At 48.1% G+C, this 27,862-nt stretch overlaps 1 protein-coding gene across 1 annotated transcript in view; it reads right to left on the reverse strand.

The window, feature by feature from the left end:
- The window catches only part of GYS1 (glycogen synthase 1), a 228,707-nt gene that overhangs the window by 85,074 nt on the left and 115,771 nt on the right, over positions 1–27,862 (reverse strand). Inside the window, exons 4-5 of the mRNA XM_078655153.1 lie at positions 27,275–27,460; positions 26,317–26,461 (exon numbers count right to left, since the gene is read on the reverse strand). Coding sequence (XP_078511279.1) covers positions 26,317–26,461; positions 27,275–27,460 — 331 coding nt within the window. The remainder of the gene's footprint in view (positions 1–26,316; positions 26,462–27,274; positions 27,461–27,862) is intronic.

The raw sequence follows: 27,862 nt of genomic DNA on the forward strand, positions 1-27,862 counted from the left end.
CTTGAATTGTATCAGGCAATAGCTAGCAGATATTGCTGCCTCCCTGGGTCTCATCAACACAGCTGTCCACATTTCGTCTTCCAAGAAGCCCAGATTCATTTTCCATTTTAGTCTTGGTTTTTTAAATAGTGTCTGCAATGTTTATGAAAAGAGATCTATACAAAGCAGATACCCGTTGCTTTGAAGGTAACTGACCTTTTAAGTTTGACCTCAATTGGGATAAATTCAGGAACCTCTTGTATGTTGCAAGGTATGGTGTCATAGTACGTCTAACTTTTAAGTACAAGAATCAGGAGTTCCCAAGGCCAAACACTGTGTAAGAATTTCATGGTGATACTGCTCAAGGTAGAAACGTCAAGGTTGTCCAATTCCCTGAAGCTGTTCACGGCGGTGACCTGGGCGAAATTGATCCACTGACAGTAGTGGGATTTCCCCAGTGAATTTGTTAGTCCACTGTTTTTATGAACTCATGGAGCCAAATACTACTTTGGGAGTGGGGAATTCTTTGGGGGAGTCTGCCTATATAAACAAAATGTAAGAAGGGGGAAGATGTCCATAGCTCTGTCCTTTATACTGGATCCATTGGAGGATCCATATATCCAATCATGTATTACTAGCAGGTGGCCCCGGGTGACGAAGAGGGAGAGGCGCGGGACATCCAGGCGGAGCACGAGAGCTTGCTGGAAAGGCTACGCTGCCTGAACTTTGCGGCCCACTCGGCGCGCACCCATGACAGGGGAGACAAACCCGGCAAGTTGCTTACCTGGCTCATAGGCAGAGAGGACAGGACGAAACCGGTAATGGAGATACAAGGTGGGGGGGGAGTCATGCTACGCACTCAGCAGGAGATACATCAATCATTCACCGATCACTATGACAAGTTGTACCGTTCCTGCTTGCCGATTCCGGCCCCGAACACTGCAGACTATCTAGCACCGATACCACTCCCAGTGTTGAGAGACGCCCAACAAAACGAGTTAGCAGCCCCGTTTACAATGGAGGAGCTCCGAGTAGTTATTAAGGCGCTGTCCAACGGCAAGTCCCCGGGTCCTGACGGACTTCCGGCGGAGTTCTATAAGGCATATCCTGACCTGTTAATCCCAGAACTCATTAAAATGTACGAGGCAGCGTTGGAAGACTCCTCATTGCCGTCCACCCTCAATGAGGCGACCTTGGTCTCCCTACTAAAGCCAGGTAGAGATGGGGCACAGCTGGGCTCATACCGGCCGCTTGCCCTTTTAAACACTGATTATAAGATATTGGCATCCACACTGGCCCAGAGGCTGGCACCGCACACGCTCGCACTGGTCCATGCAGATCAAAATGGATTCGTACCGACGCGCTGCACTTCACAAAATATCCGCCGGTTGTTCAGGGTGCAGGAGTATGCGAAAACGCCATGGCCACGTTCTGGGTGTATAGTGTTAGACCTAGAAAAAGCCTTCGACTCGGTGGAATGGCCATATCTCCGGGCAGTGATGCAGAAGAATGACCTGGGAGAGGAGTTCATAGACATGGTCAGCTTAATCTACCAAACGCCCACCGTCAGGGTCCGGACCGGAGGTCTGTTGTCTGCAGCCATTGCAGTGAGGAGGGGCACGAGGCAGGGCTGCCCCCTGTCGCCGCTGCTCTTTTCCTTGGCGATGGAGCTACTGAGGGGACAGGGCGAGGAATGGGGCATCCCCCTAGCCGATGGTACACATGCGGTTTCGCTATACGCAGATGACCTGCTACTATACATTAGGGATCTCACCAGGATACCGCAGGGCCTTATGGACACTCTCGACGCCTTCACGGCGCACTCAGGGTTAAAAGTAAACTGGGGGAAGTCAGGAGTGTACCCATTCCATCCGGATATGCGAGAAGGTGAGGTGAACCTGGGGGGCCTCAACCTAGCCTGGCATGCTGACACCTTCAAGTACCTGGGGATCCACATCTATCGGTCTCCAACGGACGTACTGGAAGGAAACCTGGTTAGAGCCATCTCCTCCTTACGGGCCCAAATGGGGTTCTGGAAAATGCTCCCGCTCAATGTCCCCGCTCGAATCACCCTGACGAAGATGATCGTACTACCCAGACTGCTCTACTTTTACTCCAACGTACCAGTATACGTCCCCAACCGGATCTTCAGAGAGCTTGAAAGCATGGTCCGGACGCACATTTGGAACGCCGGCAGACCCAGGGTAGCATTGAGGAAGCTCTATGCCCCCGTGACAATGGGAGGGCTAGCAGTCCCAAATCAAGAACATTACTATCTGGCAGCACAACTGCAGTGGGTCGCGGGCTGGCTCGCAGGCAAAGGCCTGGCGGACACGACTTTGGACACTGTGACCCTAACACAAGCTCAGACACTCACGCTGTTCCACCCTCTAGCCGCGCATGCCTGCCAGAAACAACTGCACCTGATGGTAGCGTACAAATGTTTCCGCCGTGCACTGAGACTCACGCGGGATTTCAAGCCCTATGCCCCCGCGCTCCCATTACTGGGCATGCCTATCGGAGGCGGCACTCTCACTGCAGCCGCACTGGAGAGCTGGGAACGGGTGGGAATGGAAACAATGGCGGACCTCTACAAGGATGGTGCCCTGCTCCCGTTTGAGAGGCTCACTGCGGATGCCGACCTACCGGCAGGGCAGTTCCTACTCTATGCGTCTTTGGTCCGCGAATACACGAAACACTGGGGTGACATGGCGGAAGAACCACAGACGCACCTGCTGCTGCAGTACCTGCACGTTATGGGCAATGGCTCCCACGTGATTCACTGGATAGCACAGGCTCTACAGTCGCTTACCACCTGCACGCTCCAGCCGCTGAGGGACAAGTGGGCAGCTGATAGGGGTAGTGAGTGGTCGGACAAAGAATGGGAACGGATCCTAGAAGGACCGCGCAACATCCCGCGTAACTCACGATTCAAATTAATACAACTGTACATAGTGCACAGAGTGTACCTTTCCCCGGAAAAAATCAACAGATACTTTGCACTAGACACGTCTGGCTGCCCGCGCTGCTCATTACTGAATGCCGACTTGTTACATATGCTCTGGGCCTGCCCCCGGCTGCAAACATATTGGCAGGGGATAACAGCGCTCTTAACAGAGGGGACAGGAGTGGAGCTGCAGTCCACGTGGGAAACATGTGTGCTGGGGCTGTATAAGAGAACGAAGCACAACAAACCCCAGGCCAGGTTCTGGGACTTGGGCTTGGGCTTGGTGACTGCGAAAAGGCTCATAACAAGACACTGGAAAGATAAACACCCTCCGCAGGTGCAGCACTGGCACACCTCACTCAACTACTGGGCAATAGCTGAGGGAACGATACTCCATAGAGAGGAGACGGCGGGCTTGCGAGCCATACCGATAGCGCAGACATGGGACGATATCCTTCGGTCTTTTAACCGGGCGTACCGGGAAAGGGTAGTCGTGTAGATGACGGGCCAGGCAGACTGCACACACATGGCAGGGCCGCAGCAGGTAGGCTCACACATGGGGTGAGAAGGGGAACCACCGGGCGGCGTCCCGTAGGGAACGCCGAGTGAAAGACACCAATGGCCGCGAGTGGACGAGAGGCCGGTTTGCCCGCTGGGCCCCCCGCTGGGCCCCCCCCTGGGCCCCCCCCCCCCTCCCCCCCCACACGCCGATGTGTTCATAGGTACAACGACTGTGTAATTAGTAGGCACAGAGGCGAGACTAACCAGAGAGACATCCACACCCCCCCCTCACACGCCGCGCCACAAATGAAGGACCACACGAGCAACTGCCCCCGGAGACACACAGACGCGACACCTGGCCATCGTTTCTGACAGACCAAATTATGAAGAGCAGAGCTTCTTTTTCTTTTTCTTTTCTTTCGCTTATTGTTTGGTTCATTACTTCCCCATTAACCGAATTTTCCCCCATGTTCAACAGTTGAGTTTAGACAACTGATTTCCCCCTAGTTGATAGAGCTACAGTCCGAGACACAAGAGTTGCACATCTAGGTCAAGACAGAGGGGAAAGCTCATCGCCACACACTGCTGAAATGGGGCGGCAAGCCGACCACACCACGACGTCACACGGGCACTGCATCACGACAAGGGGCTGACCCGCTTGGAAGGCATCCAAAAATACGCGCGTTCAGCTACACCGCAGAGCTCGGATAGAGCGCAAAACCTCGTAGGAGGCCCCTAACGGGCGCCCTGAGCCAGAGCGAGCTCCGGGACTCTAGGGAGATGGGATACACTCCCGGCAATGACGTGCTGCGAGGGAATACTAAACCTTACATACTGTTGGTTGCCCAGATAGTCTTTACAATGTAATCCATGATTGGTTGAAACGCATAATATGACTGTAATGTTTAAGTCTTGATGCGAAATTACTGTGGCGCAGACCAATGCTTCCTCGCAGTGCAATGTACAGTGATGGAACTCTATGTTGTATGGTAAATAACAATAAAAATATATTCAAACAAAAAAAAAATGTATTACTAGCAGGTGTAGAGCTCTTAATAGGATATGGGGTCAGCCATACAGAGTAAACCATCAAAGGTGAACATTCATTTAGCCGTGGCGCTCACCCAGCAAAATGAAGGATCTCAACTGGGAACTAAGTGTTCTGGGGACATTGCAAAGCAGTAGAAATACATAGTTTTGGAGTGTGTATAGGATTTTTTTTTTGAGGGGGGGGGGGGGGGGAGTATCAGATTCATATAATTTTTGTAATTATAGAAATTGGAATTTTGAACCAGTAGTGTGTCTTTCCGTATAAGATCTAGTATGTGCTGTATGTTTTCTGATCTGATCATCATTTAATTTTTGGCTACCTGAATACCCAGATATTTAAAGCAGTGTGTACTTATTTGTACACTGCCTTGAATGGACCAGGTATGGTCTTTAATTACAAGACAAAGAAAGAGTATTTTGTTTTTGCTCCAATTTACTCCTAACCCGGAGTACTCGCCAAATTCATACAATGTTAGGATTATCCCTGGCCCGGATGAGCTAGGGTTGCCCAATTACTTTAAAAATTCACCATATTATAGAGATACTATATTTTAAATAGTTTCAGAACATGTAAACCCCTTTGATTTCGTCGTCTTGTCTTTAGCACTAGAGGTTTGATGGGCAGGGTGAAGAGCAGAGGGAATGCTGTGCATGACTACCTTATTTCTCACCTTATGAGGAAGGGTTCCGAATCTTTGCCCCCAATTCTCAATTGTGCCATCAGTCCAATCCACTACATAGTAAACAACTATATGAGATGAAGTTGGGGTCAAACCCCATAGGCATTAGGAAGGGAAATAAGTAGTCTCATGAAAGGTTATCAAAATCTTTTTCATAGTCCATTAGTAACCGGCTCAGCTGCTTATTTAACTCGTCAGGTAGTCCCATAGCTTTCAATACTCATGTGATAATAAATTGTGTCAAATGGTTTGGAACGAACCCACTGAGGTCTTTGTGGCTCAGGTCTTCAATTACCTTGAAGAAGCAGTTGTCCAGAACCTTGATCAAGATATTATTGATTTCGGTATTAATCGTGGAGATTGGCCTGTATGAGGCACATTTGTTGACAGGTCCATCTGGTTTCAGAAAAACAGTAATCTGCGCTTCTCTCTTGCGTTTAGGTATACATCATGTGGACTTGCACCAAGGACTCTGCAGGGCCCTTAAAGAGCTCACCCGAAGCAGATTGGGGTTAGTGTTTTACTAGATGGCAATTGCAAAACGGCCTCCAAGATCTCCTCTGTTATCAGTACTACATCTAAGGGTAGTTTATTTCCCACAGGAAGGAGAGTGGGGTAATATTATATATCAATATAATGTGCAATATGTTGCGTAGGTCCATAAAGCTTGTCGTGGCAATGCACAAATGCAATGCTAATCTCATCAGGGGGCATAAAGAGGCTTCCATTGCGATCTCTTATTCAGAGAACATGTCTGGCCTCCTCCTCTTCCCCGTGACTCAGTGAATGTAGTAATTTGCCCGTCTTAATACTGTGGTCAGACAGTCTAGTTTTGGACGCCAGCTATATATATTTCTGGCTTTATCCATTTGGGTTTATTGATATTTTATTTCAAGAGTTGTAAATTTTCATCGGTGGTGTTGTCCCAGAGTTTGTTTTAGGATTCTGGTACTTCTATTTCTAATTTAGCCGCCTTTTGAATTCTTTCATGTTTCAGATTGGACACAGTACAAATTACTTTCATTTAAAAATAGCTGGTATACCTCCCAGAGAATGGTAGGAGAGTGTACAATATTAATGGTAGTTTGGAAGTATTGTGTCATTGCTTCTCTGGGTATATCTAAAATCATTTGGTTAGCCACAAAAGACCTATTTTCCATGATTGGTGAGATTTCAGTGTTTATCTGTGGATCAGTAACTCTAAGGAGGGGCGTGATAAGGTAAGTCATTGTATGCGGACAGATTGCAGCTATTGAGTTTAGATCTGGTGTAAGCCCAAGCAAATAATCGAGATGGGATAAGGCCTACACGCTACTGAGAAAAATGTAGAACCACGTATGTCAGGATGGTGGTGTCTCTGAACATCACTTAGTCCCACTGCATTTGAAAAGATTGCTAAGGCAGAAGAGGTTGCAAGGACCATTAGTGGGGGTCCTGCGTTACTTAATTCATCCTCATTGTAAGCGTGTCACCCTCACTGAAACCATTTTAATCCAAAAATACTTCCCTAGGTCACCCCATGAAAACCTCCCTCATCCTCCATAAAATGTTTAATCTCCATTGATGTCAATGAGCAATCCTTCCCAAACCACTAAAATACACCCTCTCTGAAGACTCGAAAGGATGGGTGGTATGAAATTCCTATAACACATTGAGTCAAATTAAATTGTAATTGTATTCATATAGAGCTTACTACCCCAAACAAGGCGTTGAAGTGCTTTACACCAGACAGCACACTGCTCCGAAACCCAAGGTTAAAGGTTACTTCAGTGTTTTTGATTTGTTATTGGGATGAGTTTTGTGCACTCAAAGCAAACCATTCCATGCTGTCATTTCAGTTTTTATGGTGGACTCAAGTAATAGTGCTTGGTTGCAATTATTATTGGGGGGGGGGGGAGCTCAAGCACATGTCTGGCGGGATTAATACAGGAGTTAAAGGAGATTAGGTATTGTTAGGTTGCATAGGTATGATTTTCAGCAGAATGGGGAAAGATTGCATTTTGTAAATGAGTTGAGGGAAATTTGCTGACACAGATTAGTCAAACGTACACGTCAAGCGTAGGGTATGCTCAGAGAGAGTAGGCATGCAGAGGTTGGAATGAAAGTAGAGGGACATTTGAAAGAGAAGAAAAAAAAAGGCAACAAACCGATTTTAATGAAAGGACAACTTTTTTAATGCCAGATTTAAATATTGTAATGAATGGTTTTGAGACAGCATGCAGTTTGAGGATGCAAAAATGTACAAAGAAAAAACATTATTTACTTGTGAAGATTGTGCTATATTGGACAATATCAAAAGGTACAAGGATCAGGTAAATCCTCTCTCTGTTGCTAGACTACTGCTAGACCACTGATCCGGCCAGGTCAGTTAATTAGCTTAAGGGTGTGAAAGTTAAATATAATGACTGGACACATATGTCGAGTAAATACATGGGAAATAATGTACACATGAAAAAAGAATCTGACGTTCATCCAGGAGCAGTGCCTTCGGGGGGGTGTTGCCCCACTTATATTTGAGCCAGTTTGACCGCAAATTAAATTAACTATATTAGATAACCGTGCCGTAATTATTTTTAAATGCTTCAGTTCTGCGGCAGCCACATGGGCACGTTGCAGGTAGTTGAGCGAGATAAAAGTAAAGTCCACATTTGTAAAGCGCACAATCACCCGTAAGGGTCTCTAGGCGCTGGGGGGCCGTCGGGAAGATTAAGCGCGCTAATGCCCAGAGTCACATGGTGCTGGGCTAACCTGCCGCCGGAGCCGGGGATCGAACCGTGGTCCCCAGATTCCAGCCTCAGTCGCCCTGGCCGCGGCGCCACACGAGCATGAGCAGATACAACACGCTGCCAGTGCTCTCCTGGGGGTGTGGGGCTTGAAAGTTAAACAATGTTGCCATCAAATGCACCTGCAGGTACAGAAGCAAGAGTAGAGTGCAGCTAAGTGCGCATGTAGAGTTAGATTGCTGCCTTTATCCGGCCAGCCCGACATGTGCACTAGGCTTCCCTTACAGCCTCGCCAACAGTGCACATTGCTGAGCGACTCAAAGCCGCAGTCCACAGTCTCAGTAGTGAGCGGTGAGGTTCACTGCCCCAGCAAATCCTGGCGCTGCAGCAACAGTAGGAGCAGGAGCAACGTCAGGACTGGCTTACAGAGACCAGGAGGTGTTCCTACTAGATGCCTCTACAATGTGCACGTGACTTGAGAAAAGAGGAGTGTGTGCTCCTTGAAGGGTCAAAAGTGTACTTTTTTGGATAAATATCCGTTCTTTCAAATTTCCATATGGAGGACAGGACTACTTTAAATTGCAGTGTGACATCTTTATTATTTTGTTGTAAGACATGGACAGCCGACACGTGTTTCGCCCCCTATTGGCGAGTGGCGCCGGGGCTTTCTCAAGGCTATTTATACAAGTGCAGCGTATAATGCAGTTGTTTTCATATTTTCAAATATCCAAAGATAATAGTTTCAATACTCGCAGGGCAACATTCTTCTGTAAATTAGTAGAAGGTTTAAGGGTGAAGGGGGCAGTTCGGTCCCTGCTCGCAGCTCTCAGTGTACTGGGGGCGAAACACGTGTCGGCTGTCCATGTCTTACAACAAAATAATAAAGATGTCACACTGCAATTTAAAGTAGTCCTGTCCTCCATATGGAACGGATATTTATCCAAAAAAGTACACTTTTGACCCTTCAAGGAGCACACGCTCCTCTTTTCTCAAATTCACTTTCTCTTATGAAGCTCAAGAGGTCCAGAGCTTCGAGTGTGTCTCCATCCACCTATAAAACCAGCTTATTAAGCGTTGTTTAACCTTGGAATCCTTGGACCTTTCCTGTCTTGTCAATAGCACATGACTTGAGGCAGTGCAGTGGTGGGGGGAGGACTGGAGAGGCCATCTCTTCTGTCTGCCCCTAGACTTTGTGCCCACACAACAGGAGTTGGTGTTAAAATCCTCCTGAGTCCTGCGATTGCAAAACCTGAACGTTCCACTTTCTACAAATAAATACATTTAAATAAATAAACAAATTAGCAGGTGACTGGTGAACCACGTTGAAGATACGAGTTCCATTAAGTTTGGGAACAGAATCATCTTTTGTCTTTATGTGCTTATTTTCGTGCACTTGCGCCCTCACTATGCACTGGGACTGGGTTTGTGCCACATTTGATCCAGGGGACAGGCACATATTTGTGTTAAGCCACTTATGTTATGTTACGTTGTTTTTGTATAGCGTACGGCTACTCACTAGGAGTGTCCCGACGCTTTTCCACCAGTGACTCGTAAAAAGGTAACACAACACAGCTAAAACCAAAAACATGAAAAGAGAAATAGAAAGAAACAATTTAATAAAAGAAAAGGCTAAGCATTAAAAAGCTAAGTCTTCAGGCTCCTCCTAAACTGAAGCAGATTGGCCGTACTGCGCAACGCAAGTGGAAGCGAATTCCACATCTGGGGAGCTCAACAGCTAAAGGATCGCCCTCCAGGGCGAGCCTTCTTCACCCGTGGAACCACAGCTTTAAAAAGGGATTCCGAGCGGAGAGAGCGGACTGGATGATAAAAGTGCAGTCTCCGCTGCAGATATCCCGCCCCTGATCCATGCAAAGCTTTGTGCATCAGGGTCAGGGATTTAAATAGGATCCGCTTCCTAATAGGGAGCCAATGCAGCTTCTGAAGCAACCCCGAGGCATGTGCACGTCTGCCAAGGCCAAAAATTGCCCGGGCGGCAGAGTTCTGCACCACCTGGAGTCGCTGAACCAAATAATCGGGGAGACCAAGAAAGAGGGCGTTTACATAATCCAGCCTTGAGCCGATAAGAGCCTGAACGGTAATCCTCCTGTGCTCCTCCGACAACAGCGGCAAAAATTTGCGGAGCATCTTCAGGATTCCGTAACAGGTACCGGCCAGGCCGAGAATATGGGTTCGCAGCGCCAGCTGGTTATCTAACTTAACGCCCAAATTTTTGGCAACTCGGGAGGACTGAGCGGGAGGATTCATGTCGGACGGCCACCAATGCTGCCAGTCCGGCTCGACGACGCAACCAAAGAATAAAATCTCAGACTTGCCCGAGTTGGCCCTCAGACTGTTCCGTTGGAACCAGTCGAAGACCCGCGCGAGGCAGTCCCGGATTCTCTCTCCACCAAACTCTTGGTCTTTCCCGCAGGTGAAGAGGAGTTGCGTGTCGTCGGAGTACGAGACGATCTGGGCCCCATAAGCCTCCACCAAGGCCGCCAAAGGGGACATAAAGATGTTAAATAACGTGGGGCTCAACACAGAACCCTGTGGAACCCCAACTCCCAGTGGCGGCATCTCGGCGGAGCTCTGGGAAACCCAGACCGTCTGGCGGCGATCTTCAAGGAAAGAGGTGAACCACCTGAGCACCGTCCCCCTGAGGCCGATGTCATAAAGCCTCGCTAAAAGCGCCTTGTGGGGGACGGTGTCGAAGGCCGCCGACAGATCTAACATGACCAGCATGGCCCTACCGCCGACATCCAGAGTCTCCCTAATAATCTCAGTGACCTCCAACAGAGCCGTTTCCGTACTAAAATTAGGACGGAAACCCGATTGAGATGAGTGGAGCAGATTGTTCGCTTCCAAAAAGCTCGACAGGACACCGTGGGCATATTTTTCCGTGATCTTCGCCAGTGCAGGTAAAAGCGAGATTGGCCTATAGTTAGCCAGAACCTCGATGTCAAGACCCGGTTTTTTTAGGAGGGGGATCACCATCGCTCTTTTCCAAGAGCTGGGGACCCTACCCTCCCTCAGGGAGGTATTGAGGACAGCGTTGACCAGAGGATTCACCACCGCCGCCATCCCGGCCAAGAATTTGGCCGGGCAGGGGTCAAGTGGCGAGCCGGATTTAAGGTTAACCAGTAACGCCTGAGAGACATCACAGGCAACAGTAGGGAAATCGGACAGCGTCACCGCAGATCTCTGCGGAAAACTACAGTCCGCCCCCACTTAATTCCTGTCACATACGTTACGCATGCTTGCCTTAGGGGAGATACAACGCAAAGACGGCAGAAGCGACACATAAAAGTGGCTGAGATTAAAGTATGGTTATACAAGACTCTTGCATGAAAAAACTATGGAAACTATGTTAATCAAGCGCCTCCTGGCGTAGTGGCTACAATGTGTGAAGTGTCCCTTGAGCAGACTGGGTCCTGTAATGAAGCTGCGGCACGAGCGACGAGCAGTTTTTAAATCAAACGTCTCCAGTCGTGGCAACATTTAGAAAATGAAAAAAACAAGTCTAATTAAAAAACATGAAAAACGTAAATTGGACTGCATTCCACACATGGATTATGTAGCGTTATTGGTTTGTATACTCATTGTTAAACTGACAAGTGTTTTTGTCTGTGAAGTTAAGGACAGTTTTATAGGGCCCAGTAGGGACCAGTTTCACCGACAGTTTAATTACCGGCGAGTCTGGGTGCTGATAGTCGTGGGTGTACTTAAATAGTTACACATATGCCTACCCAGTGGTGTAGCTAGACCTACTGCTACCCCGGAGCGGCACCTAACATTGCCGCCCGGTGCAGGTAAGAGTGGGGTAGGGGAGGTGGACAAATGATTTGTTACAGGGGGAGGGAGGGTCGACAGACATGACTTGCACACCTCCGCCGCCCCCAAAAAGAGTGCCAGTGCCAATGGTTGTCTATCTGCTGGGTGTGACAATAACTGCCCTTCTTCCAGCTCTGCCTTCTTCCTTCAAGTGCAGATTTCATTTTGGACCGGAGGATGTTGATGGTAACTAACTGCATCAGGTCTATCAATCCGGTCTCCCATGCAGTCTGTAGTGGCACAGGAACATTTGCCCACTCTTTTTTCAGAATGTTCTCTTTGGGGAGAATCCTCCCATCCTCTAAAGCCCCTTTATGTCAATCAGGCTAGTTCGAGATGAAGCACTCACCCCGTAACCTTTACGTCCTACCACTCAATTGTCATCACCTGCCACTGCGTTCATACTCTGGTTTGACTCAGAGTATTAATTATACAACAGAGATGGATACATTTAAATGCCTCTGGTTTGCATTGGCACCAGATGGAATAGGAGGACAGCTTCACAGACAGTGGAGGTGTATTACCTGCATTGCAGTGGCTGAAGGACAGGTGAAGCAAACACTGGTGTGATGAGGGGATGGCGAAAGGACTCCATTTACAAATTCAATGAACACTTTTGTTAGCAAAAGGCTGCTGATTAAACTTCTTCAAGTTCTGCCCTTTTTAGGTCTCGCCAAGGCAGTGCTAGCGCGCCGTCGCTTTGAAACATACTACCTCTGCAATATGGGCTCAAAGCGCCGCTCATCTTATTAATTGGTTCCTTTTACTGTATTACATACATTTCTGCTTTTCTTTGGTTAATATTCTTAGTAGTCCAGCCTTTTGAATTTTTGTAACCTCCTACGAGGACTGCCCCTGTTACATGTGCTCTTACTCTTTCTGTAATTTACGATAGTCTGAGCACTATTTTTTGCTTGCCTGCCTCTGTAGTGAGAAGTGTTCGTGTTTTGTTTACTTCATTCGCCAGCTTGATGAAAGATTAGCAGCTACTTCATGTGCCGTGCTTGTATATTTAGAGTCTTTGATGGCAGCTTTAATCTACATTGTAATACAGAGAGATCAAAAGCAGCCCTCCAGCTCCCCCAGCTCCACGCCCCAGGGTTCCCTGCACGCAAACAGATGCAATCCCCTCTTCGTTTCAATTGACTGCTTTGCTGATAAGAAATGGAGCATGAGCGCAGAGTCTGCAAAGATGTGTGGCAGCAGCCCGTGTACTCTAAACTTACTCAGATGCATTTCACCTCCCCAAAAAAAATAGCTGACCTACCTCCTCATATCATCAGAGAAAACAACTTCCCACCTTCCGGTTCGCGGGAGTTCGCAACCCAGGAAAGGAAGTCGGACGCTTCAGCAACACCAAAGTCAGGAAAACAGTGTAAAAAGAGGATTCCGAAGCGAGCTGTGGTCTGAGCCACAGACAGGCAACTATTTACAGCACTGTTTACACTACTGCAAGTGCACCCCTGCCTGACCACGTCCCTGCTGCTGACTGGAGGCAATCTGTGCTGTTAATTAAAACAAACTAAGCAGCTCTGATTGTTGGGCGTCTGAGGACCATCTTACACAGAATCAGCATTTAATCACTGGGGCATGTCTTTGGTGAGCAACACAAGAGGTAATAAAGCTTCACAACTAAACACATAGTCTCCCTAAAGTAAGAGCTACTTCAATTGCCTTGTTTATTTAATTTGCTTTTTCTTTTTTTCCTAAAAAAAGGTAACTGGAACAGTTTCAGTTTCTCGAATTCTCAGTCAGCTTCATAGCCTATTGTTAAGACCATTTCTTTTCTTATTATGACAAGCTCCTCATTATACACTATACTTTTGGTAAAACTCCAAAGCTCTTGAAGTTTCCAGTCTATTGGAACTATTTTACAAGAACATGCCAACAAAAGGCACTCATTGAACACCTGCAACATCCGATAATGAAGGCAAGGAAAAATCTTAAATCCAAACACAAATCACGACACAAATGCAATTTGTCCAGGCACGTTCATCAAGTAACACCTTTTGAATGCAAGACAGCATCAATTACTAACCTTAACTCAAATCACTGAGAGCATATTCAGAGGGTGATGTATTATGATATTTACAGTAAAGCAAACAATGCATAGTTGCATTGAGATGGAAAATGTTCAGCTAATGGTGTTTGTCAATCCGTTGTCAATTTTGCTGTCTGCCACAGATATTTTCTGAGCCGCTTCATATTTGAACTAGTGATGGAGAAAGTCTCTCTCTCCAGGAAAAGAGTACAAAGCTAAGCCTGTACCAAGCAGCTGCAAACTAAAGCTCATCTGCTAAAAAAAAAATCAACAACAAAAAAAATCACACAACTCTACATCGAGTTTTAGGATTTGGTCATTTAGGTAGCCGTGCAATATTTGTACAGACATCAGCATAAAAGGAGGGGAAATCCAAACCTCTGCATGTCACAGTAAAGGCTACAGCCAGCACTCCCTAAACAGAGCAGAATTCAGCAAATGAAAGATTGTATGCCATTTTTTTCCACCAGGGTTTCAAGAAGGGTATTTTATTTTTTAAGTTGCACCCTAGTTTTGTACATGAAGGCTAAAAAGTGCACTATTTCACCACATTTTTCCTGTTTTCTTTAAATATTTTGTAACATAAGAGTTATATAGCCCTTCAAACTTTGGCAGCATAGCACCAAGGATAATGTGCTGCATGGCTAAACACTCAAAAGGCAAGACCTATTGGCTATGCCAGTTCTTGTTGTAGCTATGGGTGAATAGGGGTGGAGCTGCAGGTTAAAGGGGACCCTTTAGATGAGGCCATGAATGTTTTTACCTTAATCACACTTCAGTGCAGAGCCCTCACACCTATGTGCCCCTGTTATGGGTGCTTCAGGCTGTAGACATTCCAGCTGTGAAGTGTATCACTACACAAAGGCTGTGTCTGGTGCACAGTCTGGAAGACATTTGAAATGTAAACGTATTGAAATTTACCTTTCCTCAACAGAAAGGTAGCTGCCTCAGTCCTCGTGTTTATGGGCTATTTTAAAGTGTGGTTCCAAGTTAAAAGCGCCCACCTTGAATTACAGCCACATTTACATTGTGTTCAAATGGGCTCTGTAAAGTCATTTGTGATGCCAAATGTAATGAGGCTGCTTGGAATTCTTTCACTTCACCCTTGTATTGTATGTATACTTGTATAGCGCGGTCCTGTCACCCAAAGGGCATCCTGGCACTTGAAATCAACGTTAACACCACATACGCTGCTCAGACAACCCTGGGGAAAAGATGGGTTTTCAGGGCTTTTCTAAACGGGAAGAAGTCCCTTTGGCTTCTAAGGGACAGTGGCAGGGAGTTCCAGAGCTTGGCCGCTGCGACACTGAACGAACGGCCACCCATCCTCACTCTCTGGAATCTCGGGACCACAAGCAGATGAGCCGAAGAAGAGCGTAAGGACCGCGGAGGAGAGTACCAAACAAACATTCTGCAATGGAACCGGGCCTTGTCCATGCACCGCCCTAAACACTAAACATGCAGCCTTGTAACAGACGCGTAGGTGCACAGGCAGCCAGTGTAGATCTCGTAGGGCTGCTGCTGAAGAGCTATGATTAGGGCGGGAAAGAGCCAGCTTGGCGGCCAAATTCTGCACCCGTTGCAACTTCCCCAGCAGTGTTTTTGGAGCCTCCAGAAGTAGCGCATTACAATAGTCAAGACGACTCAAGATGGTGCCGCGCACTACTTCAGGCCTGGTCTGCTCGGGGAGAAGGGGCAGAACTTTACGCAGGATACGTAGCAGCATCATGCACGAGGATGTGGTCTTGTTCACGTACATATCCAGCTGCAAGTTGGGGCCGAAAATCACCCCCAGGTTGCGTGCCGACTCAGCAGTTGACACAATCTCGGGAAAGGTCGGGGGCCAGAAGTTCACCGGGAGTTCACGAGGAATCCTGTCCGTAGAACAATACAACACCTCGGTCTTTGTACTATTAAACTGCAAGGAGTTGGACCGGAGCCAATCCGCTGTGGCAGACATGCATCGGTGGAAAGCCTCCAGCGGGACCGCGTCCTTCCCTTCCAGCGAAAAGACCAACTGGGTGTCATCAGCATAATTAAATGCGGAGATGCCAAATGATTTAATTAGTTGGACCAAAGGGCGGAGGTAAAGGTTAAAGAGTATAGGGCTGATGGCCGAGCCCTGAGGTACCCCCTGCCCTACTCTCCGCACCTCCGAGCTGAAAGAAGGCAACGCCACCACCTGCTGCCGATTGTTCAAATAAGAGACCAACCAGTCCCTTGCACATGCCATGACCCCGCACTCCTCCAGCCTCCTGATGAGGGTACGATGGCAGACCGTGTCGAACGCGGCCGACATGTCGAGCAGCACCAAAAAGGCTGCCCGCCCACTGTCGACCCGCGAACCTAAGTTGTCAAGCACGGTCACCAGCGCAGATTCCGTCCCGTGTGCTGGGCGAAAACCAAACTGTGCCTCATCGAACCAGATGTTTTCTTCCAGGAAGCCAGACAGAGAACGGGTCACTAACTTCTCCATGATCTTAATGGGGAAGGGGAGCAAGGAAATCGGTCTGTAATTAGACAAGCAGGTGGGGTCCATGGTGGATTTCTTAAGGAGAGGAGACACCGCTGCCAGTTTCCAGCACTCCGGAACCGTTGCGGTGTCAAACGACTGGAGGCAGATGGAATACAAAGGCTGGAAGAGTTCGTCCTGAAACACTTTCCAAAATTTTGGTGGCAGTGGATCAAGAGGGGAACCAGATGATACCATTTGTGCCACGCTACAAAACTCCTCAAAGGAGAGGGTAGGGAAACGGCTCAGCTGGGGTCGACTGGGCACAGCGTCCGTAGCTCCCAAACTGAGGGCATGTCCACTCAGCTGGGGTCGACTGGGCGAAGTGTCCGGAGCTCCCAAGCCAGAGATACGCCCGCTCCGTCGGGGTCGACTGGCTGAGACGTCCGGAGCTCCCAGACTAAAAGCATGACCACTCAGCTGGGGTCGACTGGATGAGACCACCGGAGCTCCCGAGCTAAGAGCACGTCCATTCGGCTGGGGTCGACTAGGTGACACGTCCGGAGCTCCCAAACTGAAAGCAGCGCCACTCAGTTGGGGTCGACTGGGCGAGCCGTCCGGAACTCCCAGATCGGGGGGGGGGGTGCTGGACTCTGTAAACCTTCCAAGATTTTAGCAATCTTCTCTTCGAAGGCACTCGCCAGGGAGTCGCACAGAGCCTGCGACGCAGGGACATTATTGGCCGCGCATGAAGGATGGGTCAGGTCCCTGACAATTTTTAACAGTGCTTGCGACTTGTTGGAAGCCTGATTCAAGGTGGCTTCCCGATAGAACGCCTTAGCCACCTTGATCTGTGCCTTGTGTTCCTGCAATGACTGTCTAAAGATGGCCTTCAAAGAATCAGAATACTGCTTCCTCCACGCCCTTTCGGCGCGTTTACAGCTCAGCTTTAACTGCCGCAGGTCATCCGTGTACCAGGGGCAAGCCCGATTCAGCCTACCCCTAGACCTGCGGAGTGGTGCCACCTTATCCAAAGAGTTCGAAATGGATCGGCATAAGGCGGTATAACTCTCCTCAGCCGAATCTCTCAGACTAAAATTGTCCGGTAGTAGGCTTGGCAAGGGCGCGGATTTTAACAGTCGGGACCAGGGCCTGCCCAACTTGGCCTGTCTGGACCCAGCCTCCGCCGAGGAGTAATCCTCCAAGTAGAGGGAAAAAGCAACCAGTGAGTGATCCGTCCAGTACTGACAGAAGATGTCATTCACCGTCACTAGTTGAACGTCTGCAAAAACAAGATCCAAGGCATGACCCTTCTGATGTGTGGCAGAACGGACAAGCTGTTGCAGCTGGATGTCATTGCAGGCTTGGCACAGAGTGGAGAAGGCACTGTCCAGTGGACCGCCCGGCCACAGATTAAAGTCTCCTAGGACCACCAACTTAGAGTGGGTGTTCGAGAGGTCGTAGATCAGGTCAATGAAGTCGGGGAGGGAGGGTGCATTGCCCGGCGGACGATAGCACAAGACACCCGAGCAGAGTGTCTTCTCATGACCTTTGAAAGCAAACCCCATCAGCTCAAAGCCCGATACCTCTCTAATCTTGAGCTGGGAGAGAGCTAGCGTGTCTCTAAAAATAAGACCAATCCCACCACCCCGATTCTTCACACGAGGGGTATGGTTGATTTTGTAGCCTGGAGGGCAGGCCAAGCCCAATTCGACCTCACAATCCTCCCGGGTCCAGGTTTCCGTTAGGAATAGAACATCAAGCCCCGCGGACTTGATTTAGTGCTCCATGCCTTATCTGCTACGGACACTCGAGTTAGATTTACGGTCAGATTTACGGTCCTTAAGATAAAAAGGCTTGGTGTGGTTTTAGTCAGACAAATAGGACAGTCACATAGTACCAACACCTAGCTGGTCCTTGCACCTCTATACTTAATAGTTATGCAGGGTTTTTGCTTTGGGCTTTCTTCTGACCAGTTCAGCATGCAAAGCGAGCATGCTCATGTCATATAAGCCTTCCTTCGACTCCTAACACTCCACAATTCCCTTGGAAAGCAATCAGCGCTTCTCTGAAATGCAACCTGAGGTGCGTCTTCACCTGCACCACCAGCAAAGTGGAAATGATTTATGTGCGCTCTATTTTACACATTATACAACAGATCTGCTATTTTTCAGGAGAAATTGCTTTCAATAACAAATGTAGAAACAGCAACAAATGGAAAAACACATAGGGCCACGTGTATCAAAAAAGCATTTTGCGAATATCAAATAGCGATTTTTACCGAATCGCTATTTGATATTTGCAAAATGCTCTGTATGTAAGGAATCGCCAAAAATGTAGCGATTCCTTAATATTACCCAATAGTGATTCAGTAAATAGTGGATTGCTACTAGGTAATATTACTCCATTCGTTCCTATGGGCTGAAAGGCCCATAGGTGCAAATGGTTTTTCATTAGCTAATTTGCGATTCCCTAATTGGTAATCACAAATTAGGTAATGCAAAGCCAAGGGTGCCCATGGGCCTAAGGTTCCCCTGAAGCACCCCAAAAACTTAAATGTGCAAATGTGCATTTTTGTGCATTTTTTTAAATTTGCACATGGTAACCATCGACTTGGAGTCAATGGTAATAGCATTTTCTTAAATGGACAGTTTGCATTGAGAAAATGCTTGGCACATGTGCTAAAGGAAATCGCAAATTGTAATTCCCTATTTGTATTCGCAATTGTAGGTAATAGCTATTTTTGCGATAACCTATAATAGAGACTACAAAGCCTTACATACATATTGAAAGGCTATTTTGCATTCGCAAACGGCTGAAATAACTGATTTGCACCATTTGCAAATGCAAAATTGTTTAATACATGTGGCCCATACACAAAACAGTCTCTCACTCAAGCACACACAGACTAGCCCACATACGTTCGGAGAGATGGCGACACAACAACAGAAGAACAAAACTGCGCAGAAAACAATTCAGACACTACCACATGTAGATACGTAGCCATGAAGATGCACGCATACAGTAACTCAAACACACAGTAATACAAACATGCAATACGCCCACCAACAAATTGGCAGCATAACACACATGCCAATGCTATAGGCAGCAAAAAAGTGCTGACAAATGCAGATATTGCCAAACGCATCTACACACACCCACCAAGAGAAACAGTGGCACCACCATTCTTACAGGAAAATGCAAATATGTGTAAAATGGTTCGAAACACACAGACTCACGTAGCAATGCACGAGCAAACTTCACACAGACAGCTAAGCACGCATCAACATAAGATGTGTAAATTAAGACATTTCTGCAATCGCAAATGCCTGTATATACATACCTATACTAAAAGCCATTCAGAGGGAACTGAAAACAACTGCGCCCCTCCCTCCCATGGAAACACAAACATCCAGCCATAAATCCTTCCAGGTGTAACGGAGTGGTCACTCGCAGTCCATCTTCATCGACATGCCGCAGGCACATTCGCAGTGGCGGCTTCTCCGCTATGGCGGAGGAGCGTCGCCTCACTGATTTATAATGCGGGAAGAGGAAACATAAAATGATAATAACTTCATCATTTTAAGCTTCCTGCTGCATTGCGGGCTGGTCTGCTTTGCTCTCGGACAAGGGCAGGGGAGGAGTGGTTTTCTGTCCGCCCACACCAGTCATGTGCACTTTCTCTGTTCTCCATGCAGGCTGCATTACAGCGATACCAAAGGGGATGGTGGACTGAGTGCTTAAGCAAATCAAACACTCAACCCCAGTCAACTGATCTGGGTTTAATCCATCATCATTCTTTAGCTCACTCCCCCACCCCAGTTCAGACATGGCCCTATGCAAATCAGTCTGACCCTATGCCTCATGGGAACAGTCCAGCCCGAACTGCCAAGCCATGTCTTCCTTGGAACGGAAACAAGCATTCTGAGACCGGTTTCGGATTCATAATCCTCATCAGCCAGGATATCTTGAATCCAGTGGTAGAGTGAGCAAGGGACCCACGTCTGGGCATACCCTGCCAACTCAGGGCGAACAAATCGATACCAAAGGGGATGATGGACGGAGATGCAGGAGAACAAGCCCAGGCTCCCATTCCCTGGTTGATCGTTCAACAAGGACGGTCAAAACCAATCACAACTCTGTATTTCTCCATTGGGATTGGCCAGGTGGGCCTGGGTGCCTACCAATCACAATGCTTGCAGCGTTATGATTGGTCAGTGGGGCCTGGCTGTGCTTCGGCTCAAGACCGAGAAGAGCAGGAGCGGAGACGCAGGACCCGGCGCAATGATAAGTTTCTTCTTTTTTTTTTATATACGCGACCCCCCCCCACCCACATGTGACTCAGTGTGCGCGCAACGCCCCCGCACAGCCACCCGTAAGTCACTGCGGCCGCTGCTGCACAATCGCCCCCAATACATCTCGCACAAAGTACCCAAGCCAACCTAACTTAAACACACAATGAAGGTAAAAAGCCACGCCCAGTCCCCTCGGCGCTCTTCCCTTCATCTCTGTGATGTCCATGTCCAGTCCACACTGCCACCATGACCAGCAGGACCCTGGCGTGCCAAACAGACACATCTGCTACCAGGATAGGCTGTCTATTGTCCAAGCTGGTGAACAGACAGCATGGAAATAGTTGCCAGCCTGAACAGTAAACCCAAGGATATGCTTGACTGGACCTAGCAGCCGTTTCAATGTTCCACCGGCCAAATAAAAGCTCCCAATGGCTCCAGTGCTGTGTGATCTCCTTTTCTTGCTGCTCAGCCTGTATGAATGTGATCTGGAATGTTAGAATGTTGATGAGAGAGCAGAATGTTGGAGTGCCTGGTTGTGTGAGAGAAAGACAGTTGGAGACTGTGGGCTGAGCAGCAAAGATGCTGCTCCTGGTGGGGCCTTGAATTAGACTGGAATAATCCTAATTACCATCTTCTATCTAAGCTTGAGTAAACCTCTACTTGAATCATACCTCATGGCTACATCTGGAGTTCCTATAATTCATCTTTGTAACACTGTGCATCCTGGATTACCCTATCGGGTGATTGGCCGTGTAGGAGAGTAGGGTCTGCTTCCTATGGTCACCCCCACTTTTTGCTGTGATTTTCTGTTTTTTTTACTTTAGTGTGGCTGTGGGCCTGCTAATCAGACCCACAGCCCAGCTGTTCTCTCTAAAATTAATACCCTGTACTTTAGGTATACACCTGATTGGGTATTGGGTCACCTTTGTGAGCCCCTGTATAGTGTACCATAGGTACCCAGGGCAGAGGTGCATCCAAAGCCTACCAGGGGCTGCAGCATGTATTATGCCACCCCTGGCTGGCCATCCCAACTGACACCACAGGCTGAACCCTCAGCCTGGGCAAGGTGGTGTAATCACCCCTTGCTTAGATATAGTATACCTATATCTACCCTTATATATAGACACACAGTAACCTATAAGTCACTCCTATGGCAGGCCTTAACAATCCTGGAGGCAGAGTGCTTGGTTTTATGTGAGAGGGTGCCCTAGCATGAGCTGAGCCCCTCTGCAGTTTTCGGCACCTATATTGAATTGAACCTAATAAACGTTCTAGAAACTTACAACGTGTGAACTTCTTTTACTACAGGAACCATGTCCTTATAGCTGTTCTATGATATAGCCATACCATATACTCTTAAGTGCATTATAATCCTCGCGGCTAATGCTAACTTTGGTTTGGCTTTATCAAAACATGTCGTGTAAGGTGTCAAACACTTTGGAAAACCAACCCCCCCCCCCCCGCCAGTTCTGGTGGCGGGGGTAGCATTCCACCCTTCTAGAGGGAGAAGACATGTAGTTACTGCTTTATCCGGTTACAGTTAAACAGAGCCTCAGCATCACAAAATGGATGCTGCTGCCACAGACACGAGTCTGACCTCCTGCTGCTGGACGAAACTCCGGCAGGGGAGGCCTGGACAATAGGTTTCCTGCCTTGGGAGGTGCTAGCACCTCCCCAGACAGGCTTTTAGTGTATTGGGGAAGGGAGGGCTGTAAAATGAGACACTGCCTGGGGCACACAAGGTGCTCCATGCATAGCCCGGTTCAAACCAGTTTCTGGGGCACTCCAGCCCCAACTCTGGCGCGAAACTGGACAAAGAGAAAGGGGTGTAACCACCCCCTTCTCAGGGTCCACCCATAGGAGGTACCTAGCAAGTAATCCAGCCCCTTAGTTTGGTATAAAGTTAGGAGCTGTGTCTAGAGACATCAGATTACCCTGGAAAGAAACTACGAAACAGAACTCTTGGTCTTCGACATTCTATGTTGACTAGAAGACTGAAGAAGATCTCCCTTGTGGTCAAGGAGTGACCACCCTGTTCAAAACAGGCACCACCAGTAACTTGCCAGTTTGCTTTGTCGACGCTCCCGACGACTCAGCTACTTAGGATTGGACTTCCAGACTTCTTGGACTCGGTCCTATATCCACAGCAAAGCTGAGACCCGTGGCGGACACGAGAGACGTGGAACCAGACTCCCTGGACATCCTGCAAATTGCTAACTGCATCGACTCCTGAGGTAGCTCGCAGTTGTGCATTGGGGCACGAGAAGCCCCAGACCCGAGCAACATCTGCACCAGAGCTCAGCCCTCCACGAGTGCCGCGTGGGGCCCGCTCCTGCATTTCAGCTCAACGCATCTTCCCGGTTGCTAGCCCATTGGCTAGTAAGCCCCCTGAAGACGATCCTTTGAATTTCCAATGCTTGCCTGGTTGCTCTGGGCTTGCTCCAGCTTCCTTCCAAAAGAGAAGCGCCTCAGACCTTGCTGGTCTGACCTGAAGCGAATCTTCATTTCCTGTGTGGGTTGCAGTTACCACGGCTTGTTGGGTCCAATCCGGATACCGACACTGCAGGCAGCCAGATCCTTCGTGTGACAGCTCGACTCTAGCTCCTGGTCATCGTCGACGCCTCCTGGTCCTTGCGGCTGCAGAGACAAGCTTCACCGCTTCACCTGTTTGCATCGCGACATCACCTGGCTCCATCCTGGTTCCTTCCTGGTCACTGGCTAGTGACCCAGACTCTGTCCCCTCTGCTTTCAGGTTCTTCAGCTCCTTGATCCACCCTTGGATCCACCCGGACACTCTTCCTTCGGCCGCCTGCAGCACTTCTTTTGTATGTCTCCATTGAAAGCATCAACGAAACCAGACACAAAAAGGCACCTATGCACCCGGCTTCCCTGGGTGAGGTAACTAGAGTACTCTGGTGCTCCCGTGGGTATTGACTATCCAAGTGTCCTAGTTTAAAGGGGTTTCACCGTAGTCCACCCGGAAGTGTCCTTAATCAGTAACTTTGCGACTTCTTCGTTCTCCATTGTAAGTCAATGGTAACTTGCGTCTGTGTTCCCACACTGCACGTGTCTCCCGTGGGTCTCCTACTTCCAAACCCTTGGTCCTGTAGTGTAGCCCCAGCGATTCCCTAGACCCTAGGCCAGTGTTCTTCAATCTGTGGGGCGCGCCCCCCTGGGGGGGCTCGACGCCATCCCAGGGGGGGCGCGACGCCATCCTAAACTCTTACCATGGTTTCCCACTTCGCAAGTCGTTTTCTCTCCGGTATTTCTTTACCCATTTCAAATGGGGATTTTAGATTGGCCAGCTCCGGAACAGCAGCCCAATTATCAAACATCACCACTGATGTTTCACCAATGAGGCTGCTGCTGCCAGGAAGCGCCGCGAAATTTGCTTGCAAGTAACTGCTGCATACACCAACTTGTTTCTTCATTCCTGCTGTTTGTTTCGTGGTTTTACCGCAGCGCAGTGTAATATCTATTGTACACACTTTCTGTACTTAGTTATTGTTTAACCTTGCCTTATCTGCACAAGCTCTCATGTGTGTTCATTCTGTTATTGGCATGTGCGCAATAGTGGTTATACGCACATGCTGGGTAATTATTATTTAAACAAGCAAGTGTTGAAAAAGCATTCTCGTGCTTCCAACCTCCTCCTTGAAGTATGAACGGTCTCAACTTACAGATTCCGTTTGGACTTCAAGGAGGAATCACGCACTCCACTGGTGACTTAATTATACTTAAATAAATAATCAAATTATCTTCAAACCTGCTTCGTTGAATCGTCTTTATTTTGGCAAGAAGCACTTCATTTCACACAGTGAAGTAGTTTGCTGGTCTCTTGGCGCCTCACCAACAGGTAAGTGGAGTGAGCTTTTGTAATGGAATTGCGCCCTAATATACTGCTGGGCCATTTAGTGCTGCCCAGTTTTCGATGGTGGGTGAGTGAGTGAGTAAGTGAAGGGGTGGGTGGATGTCAGGGTGGTTTAGAGAAAGGGTGAATGAAAAGGGTGGATGGGTAATGAGAGAAAGTATGGATGGGTGAATGGGAGGGTGGATGGATGAGAGAAAAGATAAATAGATGGATGGATGAGTGAAATGATGGATGGATTGATAAGTGAAAGGGTGGATGGATGAATGAAAGGGTGGACGTAAGGATGGATGAGTGAGTGAAAGGGAGGGTAGAAGAGTGAAGGAGTGAAAGGGTGGATGGATGAGAGGACGGATGAGTGATAGGGTCAATGGATGGATTCATGAGTGGATGAGTAGATGGTTGGGTGGGTGGATGGAAGGCTGGATGATGCCTAAGAGAAAGGGGGATGGAGAGAAAGGGAGGATAGATGGATGACTAAAAGGGTGAATTGGTGGATGGATGAGTAAGTGAAAGAATGGGTGGATGAGTATACAGATGGATAGGGAGAAAGGGTGGATGGAGGGATGGATGAGTGAAACGGTGGATTGAAGGATATATGATGAATAGGTTTGCAAATGGTTGAATATGTGTGGCCATGGATAGGTACACAGATGGAAGGACATGGTGAAATCAATGAATGGTGAAAGACTGAATGATGGATGAAAGAATGATTACACCTTGTAGCCCCATTATCTTCAGAACATTGACGTTCACATTTATATGAGTCATTGTCTTTATATAATGTGTGTGATGTAAAGCACTCCAACTCCCTGCCGTACATACTTGGGATGAGTAGCACTATAAAATAAATCAAATACACATGAGGGACGGTCTATACGAAGATGAGGGGCACCATTGGAGGGTGGTAGTAGCAAGGCGGACTGGCTGCACCGAGTATCAGGCGTTTCTCTGAGAGGCTGGAAAGGTGGGGGCGGGTTTGTTACTGGGGTCCGGCTCTGCAAAGTTCTGTGTATATCCAGCATTCTTTAGGCAACATTAAAAGCGGCATCACATATTCAGGTGTGGTTCACCAGGGTCTGGTGACTAATGTACCTGCTGGAAGATTGAGTTTTGAGCTGTGTAATAAGCCTCTGTCATTCAACCGCACCCACTCACAAACCTGCAGTTAGCCTAACACACTTATTGTGTTGGACATTATTTGCCGGATATGGCCCGGGATATGAAGGTGGCGGTTGGTTATGTGGTGTACAATTCCGAAATTTGTGTCAGGTGGCGGGGGGGCCCGACATTTAAAACAAATCCACTGGGGGGGCTCAGCCTACAAAAGTTTGAAGACCTCTGCCATAGGCCTATTCACTTTTTCTGAAGTGGCTCTTATACCACTTACTTAGTATATGGTTCGTGAGGCCCCTAGAGCAGAATTGTATTTGTGCAACTTATAGTATGCTTAATGAGTAACTTGTAACGTATCTCGAACTCTGACCTCATAAACGGTGCAGAGGGGTTGTGTTAGTAATAAATACATATATATTTGATATATACCTTGTGTGGTGTCCTTTCATTTGGTATTCAAGGGATTATATAAATGGTAAAACAGATGGCTTCACATGCTCTCTGAAGTTTTAGGCTAAGACTGCTTGTCGATGCTACCACTAGGATAGCTGGTCTATAAGGTTGAGTTTACAACCACCATCATAAGGGTCGTTTAGACTGGTGCAAGGTGCCCACTAGAATAGTGGACAACATATGCCAGGCTAACTTCTCACAAGTCGTGCTTGGTAAATCCAGATTGATCGATTGAGGGCAAAATAAAGAACTTTGTATCTTCAGGCAAAGGTGAACTCAGTGCTCGTCTTACTGCAGTGTGCAGAGGATTGGATCTTTACTTAAAAAAGAAGAAGGGACTGATGACCATAAAACATAGCACCCTGTGGTCATGCTCTTACCAGGCTTGCGCTTCAGCAGGAACTCAGCTTCTACTGCAGTGATCTGCGACACAGTAGTGAAGACGTGGCTGCACTGCACGGCCGCCCGCTCCATGCAGTAGCGGTGATAGATCTGCCGGTCGCCAGCCTCCTTGTCCACGTTGAACTAGAAAGAAAACCGAAAGTGAGAGTTGAAGAGACAATGAAGCTACATGTCCTCACCACCCTTGGCACATGCTGGACCACAGGCCCCTCAGTTGGCGAGTGACTCTTGCCTCAACATGTTCATCCTCTCAATAAACCAAATGTCCTTCGTGGACTTCAGCGTGGTCAACCTTAAACAATCCTCACCATCCACGGACTTCAACTATGTCACCTACTACAAACATCTGACTTCACTCTCTGTGGCAAATCAACAGTTTGAGAGGAATACTGCGCCCAGTGCCTCTGAAACCCCAGCGGGGCAGGGCAGGACTCTTTCACATGAAGTTAGTACCCCTGGAAGCCTCAGAGGGCGTGGGCTGTATAGCTCAAGTATTTCCAGAGGACTCGCCCCATCTCGACTTCCACGTCCAGGCTTTAGTCAGAAAATCAGTGCTTCATCGGATTTGTAGTCTTGTTTCAATTTAATAGGTAAAGTACCTGGAGACAAGGATTTGTAAAAGCAACACCCTGGAAAGGATAGTTGCCTCGTGGTGACTTTGATCATGTGCAATTCAATATCAATTGTATTCTTGGCAATATTACTGCACTCTAGCCCAATGTGAGGGGGGAGAGGGAAGTAACCCGGATGAGTCCAAAACGTGGCTATTTTGTGTGTACAACATTGGTAGTGCCAGTGGTGAAGCTAAGGCTTTCTGACTCCCATCCTTCACCCACATTCATAGGTCTTGAAGGTGCCCACGTGTGCCCTGCATGCTAGCTTGCCTCTTTCACAAGTGCCCACACACCCCCGCCTCTAGAGGTGGTACGGACTTACATTCTCCAGGTTGTTGTAGAAGTCCACGCTGCCCGCACACAGGTAGCGCCCGAGCAGGGTGGCGTGAGTAGTAAAGATGGTGGCGACTGGGAGCTTCCGGAACCGGCATAAGCAGAGCCCCACGCCGGCCAGCCACTCGTGGAAGTGGGCAAGGATGAAGGGCTTCTCTTCCGACTGAGCGGCAAACTGAGGGAAGAGGTGAAAGGTCACAAGAAGGGTGAGACACGGGTTGACAGAACAAAGGGTGACCGTGAGCAATAAAGACATTAAGAGCTAAAGAGGGAGAGAGGCGCGGTTAAAAACAGATGATGAGAATGACACGCTGTACGGCAGGGGAGCAAACAGGTGACCAAAACAGAGGCAGAAGGGAGGAAAAAGGGGCAGAAGGTGGAAGAAACAGAGTGAGGAAAGAGGGTGAGACAGAGGCCAAGAGAAACTAAAAGGGAGGATGAGATGGTGAGAGATGAGATGGTGAGAAAGAAGACTGGGTCGAGGAAAAAGGTGACAGAGGGTATTAAAGGGAATTAAAAAGCGGAAGATGAAAAAGGCGGCTGATATGAGAGATTGAAACAATGAAAAAGGGTGAGG

Source organism: Lissotriton helveticus, chromosome 7, assembly GCF_964261635.1.
Source record: "Lissotriton helveticus chromosome 7, aLisHel1.1, whole genome shotgun sequence".
NCBI lineage: Eukaryota > Metazoa > Chordata > Amphibia > Caudata > Salamandridae > Lissotriton > Lissotriton helveticus.